A 19,069-nucleotide genomic window follows, 5' to 3' on the forward strand; every position below is an offset into this window, starting at 1 on the left:
TGAAGAAATGGATTTTTTATCCAAGTTTTTAATTTTTCTTGGGTCTTCAGAACTAGGATTTATGGCACCTTTCAGAAAAACAAATCATATACTCCAGAGAAATTTACACCACTTTCGGAGAGCTCAACATCACCCCCAAAACCCAGAGCTTAAGCTCACTTACTATGGAAAATATAACAATGATCCAGGCCCTACCAAGAGACGCAGTCATTGTGTGGATATATAACAGAAAATTTTACTCCATGTAAAAAGTGTGTGTTTTACAACAAGCACACTAAATTTCCTGTGACATTTTTGTACCGTAAGAACAACATTCTCTGCTTATAAACTGGAAAAACACAGCAACCAAAAACTAACTTGTTTATAAATGAAAACCAAACAATAAACATCTTGTGAACTCCACAGTTTAATTCACCCTTCATTTCTTACCCCAAATTATGTATATGAGAGAGACTGGAAATGTCACTACCAATAGAAAAACACTGCTGATATCTAACAACAAACTATACATAACCAAGCAAGAGATGTGGTGTGCAAAATGATACTTCATTTAAAAGAATGACATTAAATTCACTGTGATGTAATTATTGATGAATACGAATGAATGTACAGACAACCTGAGACAATGGACTTCAAAAGAGAGCATGAAACCATACAATCCACGTCATATTTCCGCCAATGTAGTAATGGACTATTTTTGTTTTATTTATTTGTTTATTTATTCCCTTCAAATGCAGTGATAGTCAATGGAATATATTAGATTACCTGAGAAATACACTGCTAACAAATCTTTCAACATTTTAAAAACATCTAGACTCTTAAGTTTCTTCTAAAGTGCTGAATGACTGCTGTGGTTTGCAGATTGTTCTTCTTTTGAATTGCATTGTTATGATTTGCTGGTCTTAGTTTTTTGGCTAGATTTAGGTTTGGCTTGTTTTCCTGTAGGAGTTCCTTTCGCAGACTGAGGCTTGTTAACTTTAATCTCTTTCTTGGGTTCTGTAAATAACAGAAAGAATAAACATACTGTTTAGTGAACTACTTTTGTGTAACGGCTAAACACATATGTAATCAACACACAGTCTGACTTAATATGCTAAAATGATAAAACAGTTTAATTGACAAATCAAATGAGTTAGCAATAATCCATAGCAAGGTGAATATAGCTTGGTAAAAAGGGTAATTACTATAGTTAAATAAACAGAACTTCTCAGTTGCAATTCTTTTATTTTGCAAGCCTATTAACTGCTGTGATATAGGCATAGAACTATGAATAGGCATAGTCAAGAGATTATTGAAAGTGTGTGACAGATGCCATAAGTTAGCTCCCTTCTCAGAAATATATAACCATAAACCTTGATAAATGTAGTGGTGGTGCAGCGGTAGTGTTGTCGCCTCACAGCAAGAGGATCTTTCGTTCAATTCTCGGCTGGAGCACCTTCTGTGTGGAGTCTACATGTCCTCCCCGCGGTCAAGTGGTATTCGAAAGACATGCGTGAATGGGCATACCTTCGTTGAAGGTTGGGCATCAGGCTGGCACCTTGGCACCGTAAAAAATCGACTGCCAATCATTAGCGGACCGGAGTTCCACTGTGGCGACCCCTGACCGGGAAAAGCTGAAAGAAAAACAAACAAAAACAAACCTTGATAACTGTAGCTATTAAAAAAATAAATGAATACATTTTAGCAAATCTTATTGCATAAAAAATAATTTCAAAAAAATATTCCTGTCTATGTTAATGGCAACACAAGTCTTCCCCCAGTATCTTCCTTGCTTCTCTTGGATTTACTGATAATCTTCATTACATTAGACCAGATTAAGTATACACACATTATTACATAACTGATCTAAGCCTATTAATTGATTCTGTATCACTAACAATATGAAATCTTATACCCCAAGACTTTTGGTTTTGAAAAAGAAGAAAGTGTTCCTATTTCTGACCCAGAAAAATAATTTTTAAAAACATGCTGGCTATTTTTTATGGCATTACAAATCTTTTCCCAGTATTTACCTTTACCTCACCTAGATTTACTGATATTCGTCATAAAGGTAGACCTGCTTAAGAGTATATACATTATTACATTTGTAATCTAAATCTATTCATTGATTTGTTATTACTAACAATAAGAAACTAGTATTCAATCACTCTGTTTTTGAAAAAGAAGAACGTGCTCCATTTCTGACCATCTCCTATGATTTGTAACAGCTACTTGTGATATTTAATGTTCATATGCTGATAAGTATGAAATTATCACATATGCAATTATTTAAACAAACCAGAGCAATTTTTCTGTAGTAGCCATGTGAAAGAGATGTTTGATGTCCAGCATCCTATACAAAAGTATACAACTTCTATTAAACTCCTAGTGATGAAATGCACTTAAAAGTTGACTAGACAGTTTCTTTTTTGTCTTCCGCGGTCAAGCAAATGCATTGGTACTACATATACAGAACCTTTGGATATAGCAAATCTGCTGGTTGACAGCTTCAGTGAAAACTTCACCCCCCTGTCCCTCCACACATACCCCAAAGCATCCCCACCACCTGTTCACCGCCTAGTATCTCTAAGGAGCAGGTCTTAAACACCCTCTCCAAGGCCAAAAACACAGCCTCTATGGGACCAGATAACCTACCAGGTTATATTCTACATGGGTTAAAATCGGAATTAGCATCACCAATCAGTACTCTTTTCAATCACGGCCTAAGCACTGGCTTCATCCCAGGAAAATGGAAAACAGCTACTGTCATCCTTTTGCACAAAGGGGTGCATCCACTGACTCTGGGAATTATAGACCCATTAGCCTGATCAGCTTTATCTATAAGGCCATGAAGAAAATCACCATGGACCTTATCAACAAAGATATAGGCAAAAGGGCTCCACAGCGCCACCACAAGACCTAATGCCCCCATCATGGTCTACCTACACCATCCAGATTACTTTTTTCTTCATTTTTCTCACGGTTTGTCTTACTCTTAAGCTTTTCCTGTATTCATTCAACATTCTTTACTACAAAAAATAAACAAATAAATACTGGAAAAGTGCCCCTGCTAGAGGAGCATCCTAGGTGTCACCTAGTTGGCCTATGCCTAATGCCGGCTATGGATCTTGACCCAGCAATCAACTAGTCTTTAGGAGGTACAATTCTCTCCACTCAAGAATAATGACTATCCCTGGAGTAGTTCAGGACACAAGTTTCCTGAGGCAGCATAAAGCCTACTTTACTGATGAAAGTTTCTTCTGGAAAACCTGCTTTGACAGAGTGCAGAAGGCATATGTGAACATGAGAAGGGCAACAGTTGACAGTCAGCTTTTATGTTCAGAGTCTGCTCAGTTACTATGCTCTGAATGAGGACTGCAACAATTTATAAATCTGTGCTTTTATTTTAAGCTCATTTTACCACCATGCATATATTCATGACCATTACAGTTTCTCCTGTATTTAGTCATATCAATACTTGCTGAAACATGAACCTTAACTAAAGAATAAGCCAATATTATTCCAATATTCAGCTTTGTCATCTTGAGCATGCTAAATGATGACTTGACTGCGAAATTTAAAGACCACATCAACTTCAGTGACATTAGGGTCCAAAAATTACATAAGGGGATTGGATCGCCTTTCAGAATGATATTTTCCACCTGTTAAAAAAGAGCTAATCCTATTTGCTGCCTTTGATCATCGAATTTTATTTTTGGTGGCTTTATTAGACCTTCTGGACTGCAGCAGAATCAGCTGACCTACTTTAGCAGTAAGCTTGTTAATTTTAACCTCTCTTTCTTTGACTTCTACAGCATGCAGTTCTGAGTATTGATCAGGGATTGGTTTACTCCATTGAAATGCCTCAATGCATGTGAAAATGCTTTAATCCACACTGCTAAGAAACCTACATATTTTGTTAGGTTCCATCTCTTTGGAACTTTACAGATAATCTATTTCCCTTTCCATCATATCTTCACATTTGTCCCTGAGGTTGTAGGGTATGCTAATTACTGCTGAGTATTGACTAATAATCTTACTAGCCATCTGTCAATTAGTGCAGGAGATTAAGGCTATGAGCTGTTAACAAGCTACTTTCTGTATTCCAGGGTTTGAGTCCCTTAGCCTGCGTTTGCCTACTGTGTGACTTTGAAGCAAGTTACTAAACCAGACAGTGTTCAGGAATAATTAGGAAATTAGGCTAGGGCCCTTGATGGTCTCCTGGACGTCATGCCTAGCAATGACCCATGAACCCATAACACAGTCCACTCAGCTTTAGCTTCACTTCCCTGTCTTGGTTCGCTTGGTCCCTGTAGTGCATATGGCAGCATGATATTTAAGAAGAAAAGGTGATAATGCTCTTGTGGAATGCCTGTCATATGGTTCCACGTTCATCACTTTTCAGCTACTGTGAAGATCTGCCAAGGCATCCACAATGTTTGGGTCATTTGTGTTCATCACAATGTGAAAATAAAAAAAAATCCTTTGTTTTTGAGTAGACAAGCAGTCAAAAGTTCAGAAATATAATCCATAGTTTAAAAGTCATTTTGTTTAATAAAGCTGTCATTTTTCTTTTCATTTGCATAACTCATGAAACACCATCAAAAAACTTTTCATGAAAAGTTGTTACAAATGCACCAAATAGGAATTATCTCACTGCAAGGTAATTTTATTTTGTTATATATCTTTTGCCCTCCACATACTGACTATCACGCTCTTTGTTCTTTTGACTCCCTCATTCCCCAGTGGCTGCCAATTGTCACATAACCAGCCTGGGAGATAGCTAAGCTAAAGTGAATCATCTTCCTCAGGTAGTTCAGATTTCTGATATTTTTTACTGTTTCATACTACCTACAATCTCTCTCTACTACTCTGATCTAATGTCAATGTATGTTTAGTGTGCATGTCACTACATCCAAACACAAAAACACACATCTCCACCATGGGTGAACAGTTGATATGGCAGAGCTAACACATATGAGATGTAGTTAGTTTTAACTGGGACAAATATCTCCCCGCATGACAGCTGAGTTAAGAAAATTGTCATTAATTCTCACCTATCTCAAAGTCCACAGCAGATAGGTCCACTAATCAAACCACATCTGCAGGACTACTGCCAGGACTTTATCCCTCCACAACATTTATTCAGCCTTACTGCTAGGTAGTTTCCCACAAAAAAACTCTGGAATCTGTGAATTCATAAATATGATTTGTTCCTTACTGTAAGCAGAGTAGCCACAAAGTGTGAAAAATAGATGCACACTGTAGTTGAAGAAGTCTTAAAAGTAATTAATACTTTTTGCCTTCCTGTGGGCCGTGGCCAGGATGCAACTAGGGTAGCAACACTTTTCTCCTGCTCTGCTTCTACATATTTTTCTGACAGGAAATTATATTTCAAAACAATTCTAAATAATTTAATTGAATTGAGTGAATTCTGATGAATCTTGCAGTGCTTGAGGATTGTATCAAATATTTCTTTACATATTCCATTATTTTCCTGTCAAATTCTTCATGGGAAATATTCTTCACTGTATCCAGCCTTATAATGAGTCATACAAAGGTAACTTCACAAGATTTTGTACTTAAAAAAGAGATTCATTCAGTACTAACTGACATTCAAGAATTATCACTTAAGATAGATAAACAGGACACCAAAACTGAAGATTTTAAACAGAACTGTTTCAAACACATGGAATAAATCAATGACGCTCTGCAGCTGCAGAAGACCCAGATGTCAGGCATCGAAGATTCTTTAAATGATATAGAAGGAAGACTGAATGAGGATGAAAATAATACTGAATTACTGCTAAAGCAAAATACTAAAAACTAATACAATATTAAAACAAACAGAAGATATGGATTGGTCCATTATAGCCTTCAAAAGAAAAGCAGAGAAAATGGATGGAAAGTAAGTGGAAAGAAGAAAAATTAAGAGACAAATGACTGGTTTCTTAATTTATATATAAAGAAAATACAAAATGCTATAGATGAACTGGAAATAAAGGAGTTTATTGATTATATCAATGGAACAATACTTTCTTGACTTTTACGTACAACTATAGTGATTCTGCTCTGTCATACTTGGATGTCTTTCTTAAGGACAGGAGCAAGAAGTGATACTTGTCTCAGATCTATAAGAAGGCCACATATTCCAACACTTTGTTGCATTTTTCTAGTTCCCATCCTTATTATCAGAAGAAAGCGGTCATGAAAGGGCAGTTGGTTTGTGCTTATCACATAATCAGCTTGGTCCACTGTGGACCATCAATTTATGGAAGAATGTCACATGATGAGAACCATGTTTCTCAATAGAGGTTATCCTGGAATCCTCATTGATGGAATGATATAAAAATTTACTTACAAAAGTAATTCTGGACATTTTGTTCCTTTATTAAATGGTATGGAACACATCTTTAGGTGTAATGGACAGGAAGAAGTTAAAACAATTGCATCATATCCCATGTCTCTTATTATTATCTTCAGTTTAGATAGCACCATCATTAAGACTATTCTCAATAAGAACGGGGGCATTCTAATTGATGATCGAACGTTAAGGGAAAAAGTTGGAGAAACACCCATTATTGTATATAGGAGACGGACCCTAAAAAATATGTTTCAGGTTGTGCAACCTGTAAGGAGATATAACCCGAGCATGTTCAGTTGTGGGATATGCGCATATTGTTAGTGGATATTGACGGGTGACAGATTTCTAATTAAAGGTAAACAATTTCAGATGTCTTATAGGGTGGTTGTGAAAGCAAGGCTATTGTTTATGTTGCACTCTGCCAGCAATGTGAAAGCTTTTATATTAGTAAAATATAATGGAAGCTTCGTGATCAAAATTATGAACATTTATATGAGATAAAGATAGACAGGGGTACTAATGCACTTTCTAAACATATTATAGAATACCTTGGGCATACTTTTAAATTTTCAGTGTTGGAGCAAATTGCATCTGAACCAAGAGGAGGTCCATGGAAATTGAATTTAGAAGTAAGGGAGATTTACTGGCAGATTTTTTGGAATGCCTATAGCTGGCCCAGACTGAACAAACAGGCCAGTATAGCACCTGTTTTAAATCCTAAAGCATAAAAAAGATGAGCTAATACTTTGGGTTTATTATTTTAAATGTGTTTATGAAATGAAAAAATGTGCTTACAGGTTTTGAATGGGAATGTCATAGATAAAAAAATTGATTATTCAAAGTCTTTTTTTTTTATTTTTTATTTTTTTTTTTAGGAATACCTTTTTTGGGGGCTGTGGGTATTGAGGAAAGTCCATTGGTTGAAATTGCATGTGACTCGTAAACGGATATTATATTAAGGAAAGATTTTAAAAGTTTTTAATTGTCTGAAGACGTTTTGTATTCAACAAAATGAAAGCGCTCACATTTTGAATGAATCGGTTTTGGAATTACGTTTAGTCCTTGGATTCTCCTACTTTATCAGCTGTGAGGTTATTTTTCTTCTGTTTTTTGTTTGTGATACAGATTTTGAACAGACTACAAAAGGACAAATTTAATTTAAGGGTGACGAGTGTGAAGATATGGATGATATTTTAATGACAGAGGGAATAAAGTCAGATACTTCAGGGTAAGTGGATAACAGTGTATAACTGTCACCCCATTGTTTTAAATGGTGCACAAACTCATCTAGTATAGCATTGTATACCCAATGCACTTGTGCTTGGGATATGTGACAATGCTGTGTTGCAAGATAGCACTAAACAACACAGCATTGCACTGACAGGCAGCTCAGTAAGATATTTTAGTCCCAACTACAGAGCTACACGTGTTGATTCTCACTGTTGTGTCATGGTCTGCCTTCTTGTCTGGAAGCTACTCAAAAAAGCTTTTACTCCCAAGGCATGATAGTGGACTGAGGGTGATTATCATATTATGGTAATGAGGGGATCTGGTGCAATGTGAAATCCCTGGGGTGGGAGATTGCAAGCATCACTAGAAAGGGGTGGGACAAGCACAAGCCTCTATTAGAGCCGTTTACATCTCAAAGTACTGAAGAAAGCTCCAAGCAGGTTTTTCTGCATTAGAGCAGATTCTGCTGCTAGTATTTTTTTTCTGCCATGCAGTACAGCTTTTCTTTCCTTTTTGTATTTTAACAGTGCCAATATTTTGCTTATCTCCATCTAGATGGATAACATATTAACAGAGAGATGGACTACTGCTTTGCCAGAGGCAGCACCATCGGATACTATGATGTTGGATTCCTGTAGGTTATCCCTCAGGGACCAGTGAGTACTCCAAAAACTATTTATTAATGAATGGCATATATTTAGAAAGGGGATGATTTGGATACTTACGCTGTCCTTAGAGAACAATGCTTACACAATAGTGAAAGTCAGCATACAGTGTATTACCCAGTTGCGCTGTCACTTTTATGAATCAGAATAGACGTTACTATGCCATTCTATGGTATACCTAGCTTCCTCCATGGTGCACTATGTTTATGAATAGCACACAGAGAAATTTTCAGGAGCGGTGTAAATTCTATGTTCACTAGACAAAGACAAACTAAAGAAAATTCTGGGAATGATATATTACCTTGTAAAGTTTGCGCCTAACATGTCAGATAGGGAGTAAAGTGCTATGTAAGAATAGTTATAAAAAGTGGATTTTCAATGCGATCTCATTATTACAGTAATTTACAATTAATTTTAACATTTGGATTTTTCCATCTTGTATGTTTTCAGTTCCTAACCAGAAATGTAGCCAGTTGTTTCCCAATCGTTATGAATACCAGCACTGGTTTGTGTCAACAGTCCTTCAAATAATGAAAGCTATGCTAGACTCCCACATAAAGCCAGGGCTGCTAGGGGTGTTCTTCAGTTCTTTAAGCCACAAAAGACCCTTATTTATAATTATGCTTATAGTAGGTTATGGCTTTATGACAACTAAAATGCAAATAAAATTAAAAAATAAGAACTGATTTTTCCTGGAGCCAAATAATTACAGAAATAAGAAACCTACCTACTTCTTTGCCAGGGGATGGGTGGAGTATTGCCTTTCTATTAAAAAGGTCTGTTTCTGCACAACTGTATTACCTTTTTCCTGGGAGAGTCATTGTACCAATAAATCACATCTCAGTAGATTGCTAAATAGTTTTATCATAACCATGGGAAGAGATTAGTCAGATGATTTATTGAAGCACATCCATGTCAAAATCTATTCAGACCCAATCTGTATATTAAACTTGGTGTTTTTAAAAGGTGTCAATACCAGACGATGTTTCAGCTTCTAAACTGTACATGTGGACATATTCCAGAAATATGCTGCTGTTACAGGACAATGAGTTCTTACTTTGTCTTAATATTACATTTGTTAAAGAAAAGACAGTCTAGTGTCTCAACCATGTAGAAAGTATGTTTATTTAATAGTAGACTTTTCTTTCCCTTTTGAAACATAGAAATACTTGATCAGTGCTGCTGCAATTAAGCATAGATTCTTACCCGTCTGTAAATATTCAATAGATAAAAATGGCACTCTCATCCACTTTAATAGATGACTGCAGTCAATGGAATGGGTTGATTAAAAAAACTGCAGAAACTACTTTTGGCACTAAGAATGAAGTGGATTTTTCAATTACACCCTTTCACTATGGATATTAAGACAAGTGGATTACAAATAACAGTTTCAAACATTAAAAGTTCTGCCAGAAGAAATGGCAACATTCCACAAAAGATATTTAACACTGCAGATTCTTCTGTTCAAACTGAGGTAATGATAACTTATCTAACAATCTAACACAAAATTCAACTGTCAGCCATGAAAAATATGTATGCTTGAAGCTCTTAAATGAAAGGCTCCTTTAATAATGACCTTAACGGAATTATGAACTGCTATGTGCAGTATAGATGGTAGACAGAAATTGCACAGCCTTTACTGAAGAATAACACAGATTTGAATTGAACACTTAGTATAAAACAGTCTAGTAAACTTAATATGAGGCAGTGTAAAGCATCCAGACAATGTGTCATAATTATGTAAGACTTTTCTTCTGCTTTTTAGCTTCCTTACAATATTTTGAACTTGTGAAGAAACAAAGCTGCTATAAGGAATCACAATTAGATCCTTCATTCTGAGAGATTCATGGCTTTGAGAATGTTATGTAGTACATAGCACTTTTGTTGGGTGCACAAAGACGTGTGGAGGTAATGGCCATGGTGGAAGAGAAAACAGACTCATAAGTACTGAATGCAAAGGCTGTCTGGTCCAAGAGGGAGATATCAAAATCAGATTGACCTTGTCTATTTTTACTTTGAAAACTATCTGAATTAAAGTAAAAGGAGAGATGTCATACATGAAGAGTCCACTGAAGGGTTCACTGAAAAGAAAAGACAGCTATCCTTTAAGCAGTGTAGTAATGCTTACTGCAACAGGTTTTGAGCTGATCTATGATGGACAGCAAACAAATACAGCCTGGAAAGACTTCACATTTATGCAATTTGATAAAAATTTCTTGGATCCAGTTTCCATTTAAGAGGCAAAGTCATGTTTTTGCTAAAGGCATCTTACTATTTGATTCTGTAAGACTAGAACATACGCTATTAGACACGGAGTATTGTGTTAAAGATCCCATTCCTAAATCTAACTTGTATCTTTTCAGGGTTGAAAAGAACTAGTTCCTCCATGGTTTTTAATATACTACATCACTGTAATGTTGTCTGTGTTGATCTAGATGTAGGCCACATGAAAATTGCCAGGGAATTTGATCAAAACCTATAAACTGCCTTTACCTCCTTCATGAAGACATGAAGTGATATTCTTGAGTGGAGATCCAGGTGCCCAAAAAGACCAGTGAGACCAGTACCAACAGCCGAGAAATATCACCAAATGGTTTATTAAAATCAACAAGCAGCAAAAATAGCAAGTGATAGCAGCTGATTCAGTTAAACAATCCTTTGCTGATTCTAAATTAAAGTCACAAAACTTCTTTGGATGGCCAGATATACTTACTTGTTTCTGTAAAAGTACTTCTTCCACGTGTTTTTCATTCCCCTGTAGTTTTTTTTGCCAAGTATTACTCTGCTTGTTGTTGTTTTGAGCATTTCCAAGTTTTGGTCTTGCTCCTAACTGCTCAAAATTAGGGTTAAGATTGTTGTGCAGATAGGAATTGGGTTTAGAGTTGTTTCTAGGTTAATCCAAAGTTGTTTGAGAAGTTGTGGCAAAGGGAAAGGGGTAAAAATCAGGACAATAGTCCTCAAAACAACTTTGGACTATCCGAGAAACAACTCTAATCCCAATTCCTATCTGCACGACAATCTTAACCCTAATTTTGTGTGGTTAGGAGTAAGACCAAAACTTGGAACCGCTCAAAACAACAACAAGAAGGGGAATACTTGGCAAAAAAACTACAGGGGAACGAAAAACACAAGGAATAAGTACTTTTACAGAAACAAGTAAGTATATCTGGCCATCCAAAGACATTTTGTGACTTCAATTTAGTTTCAAAGAAGTTTTGTGACTTTAATTTAGAATCAACAATGTTTTTTTTTAACTGAATCAACTGTTATCACTTGCTATTTTTGCTGCTTGTTGATTTTAATAAATGATTTGGTGATATTTCTCGGCTGTTGGTACTGGTCTCACTAGTCTTTCTGGGCACCTGGATCTCCACTCAAGCTTTTCATTTGTTTGGTTTGGTTCTTGGTTTGTCAGTGCAATGTTTTATGGCATCTGGTGGAGTATCTGGGTCTCTCTCTTTGGACCTGGTTACACAAATTCGAGCTGGGATTAGTAAACTTTCACCCCTTTTGGAAAAAATCAAGCAACAATTATATGGAAACGGCAGCACTCCCAGGGTGGTTTCTTCCCAAATGGATCAATGTGCAGGCGTTCTTGCCTCATGGTCAAACCAACTTGGTGAACTAGGAAATACAATTGCAAATACTAACCGACTAACAATTGATTTTGACACTTGGAAAACAGATAGTTTCGAGTTCTCCATAAATGCTTCCAACTTAAATAGTGTCAACACCAATCAGGAAGTTATAGGTGAGTGTTCTTTCACTGACCAGCTTAAATTATTTGAAGAGAAGCTGCTTTGTTACAAGAAATTGCAGATGGACAATGCCTATTTACATGAGAATCTGAAGAGAGGGCTAATTCCTAAGGGTCTAGGAATTTGGCGTTTCCCTAATGGAGTTGAGAAAAATTCAGACTTTCACAAAGCATTGATTATCATCTTTAACAAAGAAGGTACTGACATTATTCATCTTATTATACATGAAAATGATGTTAAACTAGATAAAATATCTTGAGATCTTGACATTCTGAATGGTAGCCTGATGAGTGATGTGCTGTTTGATCACTATAGCACTAACTACAGTAACTTGTTCAATAAAATTGACAATATTTGTAAAACAATTCAACTGAGAAAACTTAAGAAATTAAAAAGAGATACTGATGCATATTCCACAGGAACAGCTTACCCTTCGCCCTCTAGATACACAGAATAAAACCAACCAATCCTGAACAATTATTCGGATGGTAGACAGGGGGAAGGCATACATCAAAGTGAGGCTTGCAGTGAGGAAGTACAGGAAGTCTCTACACAGGATGAGCAAGCTGTAAGATGCTCTGAGAGATTGTGGCAAAGGGAAAGGGGTAAAAATCAAGACAATAGTCCTCAAACAACTTTGGACTATCCTAGAAACAAATCTAAACCCAATTCCTATCTGCACAACAATCTTACCCCTAATTTTGAGCAGTTAGGAGCAAAACCAAAACATGGAACCGCTCAAAACAACAACAAGCAGAGGAATACTTGGAAAAAAACTATAGGGGAAAAAAAAACACGAGGAAGAAGTACTTTTACAGAAACAAGTTAGTATATCTGGCCATCCAAAGAAATTTTGTGACTTCAATTTAGTTTCAAAGAAGTTTTGTGACTATAGTTTAAAATCACCAATGTTTTTTTTTTAACTGAATCAACTGCTATCACTTGCTATTTTTGTTGCTTGTTGATTTTAATAAATCATTTGGTGACATTTCTCGGCTGTTGGTACTGGTCTCACTGGTCTTTTTGGGCACCTGGATCTCCACTCAAGTTTTTCATTTGTTTGGTTTAGTTCTTGGTTTATAACACCAGCCGCTCTGGGCTGATAAACTGTTGAAGCAGGCTCTCAAGTATAATCAAATGTCTGTAGTCAGTTTGTGAGCTTTGAAAGGTGGAAGTAATTCCAATTCTTACTAATACGTTTTCTAAGACTACCCATTACAGAAATTCCACTCTGTGTCTTGTGTATAGGACTGAACATATCCAAAGGATTTGTGACTAGTTTAAATGCTTCTGAGATGGGTCTGCCTATTGTGAATCTTGTCTGATAGATCAGAAGAATGCAAGAAAGCATGTAACCTAGTGCTCTCTGACACTGTCTAGCTGGCATGTTCTATAACTGATAAAACTGTAACAGGACTGATTGGACTTCTTCATGATGTGTTGTATAAATTGTTGCTTTCTTTTTTTCAGTACCAAACAATCATTCAGACAGAGAAAATAGTTAAGTTTTGATTTCTGAGGCGCTAAAACACTGCAGCTAAAAATGTAACTCCTTTATTAAATTATTATATAATTTATTAAATTAATTAAAAAAATTAAAGGGGTCTACTTCACATGGTCGACAATTCATTTGATCGACTTTTATTTGGTCGACAATTCATTTGATCGACAAGCAGTTTTATGTGGGGGGCTGTGCCCCCCACACCCCCCCTAACTATATATATCAACTCCAGGGTCGCACAACATTGGGGAGGGGGGCAAATCTGCCTGTCGATCAAATGAATTGTCAACCAAATAAAAGTCGATCAAATGAATTGTCGACCATCTCAGGTAGACCCAATTAAAAACATAGGGAAACATACATTAATAGAAAAGAAAACAAATCATATTATCCTGTTTCCAGTTGCATACATTATACATCACATATGTTCTATTTTAGAACTATCCTCAGTCCAACATTAAGTTGCTCAATTCCTGCCTTCCCTTAAACCTCACTCCTCCTCCAGAACATTATTCTGCATGTACTGCTTCCATAAATTACATTCGTTTCTATGCAAGTCATTCCTTCTCTTTTCTAAAGATCCCACCTCAAGTTCTTTTATGTCTATTACATTATTCAATACTTCAAATATATCAGGTTTAGACTTTGATTTCCATTTTGTAGTAACTGCTTTTTTGGCAGCCAACAGAATTAAACTTAACAAGGCCTTACTACGTCAAGGCAATTCAGATCCTGTGCTCCAGCTCAAAAGAATCACTTCTTTAGCTACACTTAACTGCTCACCCAATTTTTCTCACAGAGTACTCTGTAGGGATTTTTTTTAAATTTGCCAACTCATTATACTCCTAAAACATATGTTCCCTGTTTCCTCTTTCTTCCCCATCACACCTCCACCATTTACTATCTACCTGAGAAAAATTTCTGGAATCTCTCTGGGGTATAAAATACCTATTCCAACACTTCCAAGCAAAAATCCTAAACCTTGTAGACTTTGTTGCATACGTAGGAACCATGCATATGTCCTCCCAGTGTTCCCTTGTAAATTGCTTATCCAGTCTCTCGTCCCAATCCTTTCTAACCTCCTTTGACTGATTCCTACATTTATTGTGCAACCTTTCATATGCCATACTCATTATTCCGTTTGTAACAGCAACTTCTGTTAAAGATACAACTAAAAACTCTACTAGAGCAAATCTTTCAGTTAGGACTCCCCTATCCTTTTCTCTTTGCCTATACTCTGATATCAATCTCTGGTAAGGAAGGCAGTCTCTAGCCTGCAGTCCAAATTTCTTCTTGGCCTCATCTCATTCTATTACCTTTCCCTCTTAGGTTATTGGCTCCTAATACCTTGGTCCCTTTGCCAGTGTTCTCCAGCAAATTCCAGCCCATCCCTGCCTGTTCTCTGTACTCCTACTAGCGGTCATAGCTATTGACAAAATCTCCTTTCTCCATTCTCATGTTGGCTTAGTTCATAGAATACTTTCTGCTACTTTATGAATATAATATTCTATCTGGCTGTTATTTTCCACAAGGTCCTGCATCCAAAATCCCACTCACTCCATATTTCTTAAATTTCGCCCCTTTCATCTTCATCCCTTTCCACTCTAAATTAAAACTTTCAGCTTTTATGTATATGAGCCTTAATTGTGTAGCTCCAAAATATCCCTTCAAATCAGGAAATCCTAAACAACCTTGTTTTATTGGAAGGATCAACTTATCTCACTTAACCATTGCCCTCTTCCCCTCCCAGATAAATTAATTCTACTCTTTATTAATTATTATCTGCAACTTCTCCTCTGGTTGATAAAAATATGCCAGTCCTGTATATAAAAAAGGGACTAAAACAATTACACTGCTTGAATCTTTCTATCCCTATCCACAAACAAAAGCTTACAGTTTCTCAGTTTTTGTATTATCTTTTGTCAAGTGTCTTGCCACACAACAGAACCTTTTTGATCCATACTCTTAAATACTTCATCTTATCTTTCCCCCATAAATATGGGTATTACTGAACCAATTAATGTGTGGGCATATAATTTATGTCTATAGCCTTTGTTTTATTTTCATTAATTTTTAAATCCAGAAAAGACATGAAACTGTCTCAAAATGTTCAACAACACTGAGATGTCCTTTTCTGGATTTATCAAGTGCAAAATAATACTGTCTGCAAATAAAGCCAACTTTTCTTGATTACCATACCAATAATATCCTCAAATTTCTGAGTCCCATATTTTCTTTGTTGCCTGGTTCCTCTTTTCAGACACAACTTATCAGATAGGAACTCTTCCACTTTAATTCTTGCCTCCAATCCCTCAGATATCCTCCTAATTCACCTTACTATTGTTTCAGGAAATGAAAATGCATATATTGCCCATCTCAAAATTTCCCAGCTTACTCTGTCAAATGTTCTCTCTGCATCAAGACCCAACATCAACACACATATTTCTTTCATTCTGCTTCCTCTGGATCATCACTGCTCTATTACTGCTGTCAAATGTTTGCCTCCCCTCCACAAAACCATATTGATCCATATCTATTAATTTTGGCAATACTTTTGCCACTCTTTTAGCTAGTATAGACATAAGCACTTTATAACCATGGGTTACATTTGAAATTAGCCTGTATGAAGCTGAGTCTGAGAGGTTTTACCATCTTTAGGTACTACAGTCACTATGGCTTTCTAATAAGATGTTGGTGCTTTCCCTCCTTTTAAAATACTGTAAACAAAACCTTCCAGATATTTATTACTTTCCTTCCTCTGAAATTTCAAGCTTCCACATGAATACCATCTGCTTGTGCATATTTTCCTGCAGATTGATTATATAACCCAGTTTTTATCTCATCTCTGCCTATCTTAACTGTTAATTGTTGTGTTTCCATAAATATGTCATGTGTGCTCTTTCTTAATTTCAACATTTTTCTGCTTAATACAAACTTTTATAAAATTTCAGAAATATCTGTAATACCTCTACATGATCTCTGGCTATTTTCTTGTTATAGGCTTCCTAAGTTTCACAATAACCTTTTCATTCTGTTGCCTAAGTAAATGTGCTAAAAGTGTTTGTGATCTGAAGTTATTATCAAAACCGTTCCTTAACAGTGATATTTCTAAACTCAAGTATATCATCTAGATATTCCCTCATTTTCTCTTTAGCAGTCTGCAGTTTTGCCTCTTCTTGTTCTTTGAGATTTCTCTATTCTGCAATACTTTGACTTTTGTCAGTAATGCTAAACAATTCATATTACATCTTAATCATATTTCTTTATCTTTTATTTCTACTCTGTTTTTAAACTCCATTTTCATTTTATCCCATTCACTAGCTATGACATCTGAAGAAATTGTTATCTTCCCTAATAACTCCTGAATAATTTCCTTTTGTGCCCATTGCTTAAATTCCTGTCTTTTTTCAGGTAGGTGGGAAAGCACCAGTGTCTTATTTTGACTTCATTACTTGCATTTGTATCATACTTTTTATTGGTATGTGATCTGAAATAGTTATTGAGTGTGTGTGTGTTGAAGCTTTCAGTTAAATGCACGTTCCTGTAAAATATAATTCTATTTAATCTAGCCAAGTTATTCTACCTTTGTGAATAATAAGTAAATTCTCTCTCTCTCAGTTCCTACTACTGAATTCACAACTTCCATACCAAACATTTTCAAAAATTTCTTCACAAATTTACCCTCTTTTGTTATATTTTCTCTTCTAGGCCCCCCAGATACATTCTCGCTTTTCCAAATCAAATTCCAGTCCTCATCTGTAAGTAATATTCCTTACTGAAATCTGATTATTTTTACAAACAATTTCTTAATTTCCATAATAAAAGTTTTTGGTAGAATATAAATAAATGCCAGCAGAATCCTCCTCTCTTGCCAGTAGTTCCTTACTACCACAAATCTACCCTTATTATATATTTTTCCCTCTTCCATCACTATTTGAGCTCCTTGCACAATTAGTATATTTATTCCCCTTTTCCTTTGTCCCTGATATTATGCTGAATATTCATCCTGGAATCCTTTATTAAATACACATGCTCATATCTTTCTAAATGCATCTCCTACAGCACTGCTATTTGCACTCTCTATTTCTTAATATACTTCAATACTCTTACCTTTTTCTACTCTTGTAAGGCCATTTGCATTCCAAAGTAATATGGATTGGGCAGCCATTATAATAAGTTATTATTCCCACTTATTATACATAACATTTTTTTTGAATATTTATTTCCAACTTTTGTGTTACATGCATATACTGTTTGGCATGCTGATCTTTTATACAGTTGGTTCTTGTCATCTCCATTTGAATCTATGCCACATTTTCAAGACTTTTTATTTTAATGAAAACCCTAAAACAAATAAATATATTTTCAGAACACCCCCATAACCTACTAACTTAGAACAAACACACAAAACTGTACATCTTCAAAAAAATCAAGTTTATCCCTCCTGATAGGAATACGTACTTCAACTTGACAGCTGCACCCACAAACATTACTTAACACAACAAAGCATATGTTATAGCCCATGCTCCTACTTATACTGATTGCTGTCTGTTCTTTTCTTATCTCTAGTCCCCTCCCAGATGTGAAAATTAACTTGTATGCTTTCAGAAAACATTAACTTTTGGCCTTAAGAAAATGTGGACTAGCTATATTTAAATAAAACTAAAATATACACTGTTCTACTAAATGCAATGAAGTATTAAGGCTGCTAGGGAAGCTGTTATCTCTTATTCACGTCCAAGAATTTCAGACTTTATTTTTTACTGAACTGCTTGCCCTTGCACATTTAAATTTTACATTTCATGAGCAAACAATGCTCAGAAGTCTCAAGATCAATTGCTTGTACCTGCAGACATTTTGTCTCCATGGAAAAATAAGAACAGAGTGCACAACTGCCTTAAGCTGTATACTTCTTAAATCCTACTGAACATTTGATAAAGGAAAAAAAAACAACCTAACATCATTGCAGTTCTCATGGCTTTCATCATTCTGTCTTATTTTTCCAGCCTACTTGCTTACTGAAAACACTTTTAGATTACACCAAGGGCATTAATGCCAACATGCATATATGCAAAAATAACATAAAACATTTTCACTCTACATGTAATATAATCAGAGGAGTTTTACACCTTATCCCCTACCCCAACAAGATTATAGCAGATTAACTTAACTTGCTATTGTCCAGCCTTTTTACACTGCAATACCTATATTTCTTAAAACTAAAAAAAGTGCTTCTTTACTTTAATATCTTTATCACATACAACAATCACTGAAATGACTCTCCCTCACCCCCATATTTAATATACCCCTGACTAAATATTACATACATCTGCTTTACTATATAAAATACAGTTTACATCATGAAATATGCGACACAAATACTGTTAAAAATAAAATTGTTTTACATATCTTTTAGTTTTCCTCTAAACATCAATGACAAAAGGTGAGATGTGCTTTACAGTCTACCCACAAGTTTAACAAAGTCAACAAAAGTCCAATTTTTCTCATCCACTTTTTCTTGCAAAGCCATATTTCACAAATGTGATTAACTATTTATAATCTCATACTTATT

At 35.6% G+C, this 19,069-nt stretch overlaps 1 protein-coding gene across 1 annotated transcript in view; it reads right to left on the minus strand.

Moving 5' to 3' along the window:
* Positions 1–388: 388 nt before the first annotated feature.
* AXDND1 (axonemal dynein light chain domain containing 1) overlaps positions 389–19,069 on the minus strand; it is a 2,684,234-nt gene continuing 2,665,553 nt past the window's right edge. Inside the window, exon 26 of the mRNA XM_044085955.1 lies at positions 389–996. Coding sequence (XP_043941890.1) covers positions 887–996 — 110 coding nt within the window. The 3' untranslated portion in view covers positions 389–886. The remainder of the gene's footprint in view (positions 997–19,069) is intronic.

This window comes from Protopterus annectens, chromosome 10.part0 (genome assembly GCF_019279795.1).
Source record: "Protopterus annectens isolate FY-2018-M chromosome 10.part0, PAN1.0, whole genome shotgun sequence".
In the NCBI taxonomy this organism is placed as follows: Eukaryota; Metazoa; Chordata; order Ceratodontiformes; family Protopteridae; genus Protopterus; species Protopterus annectens.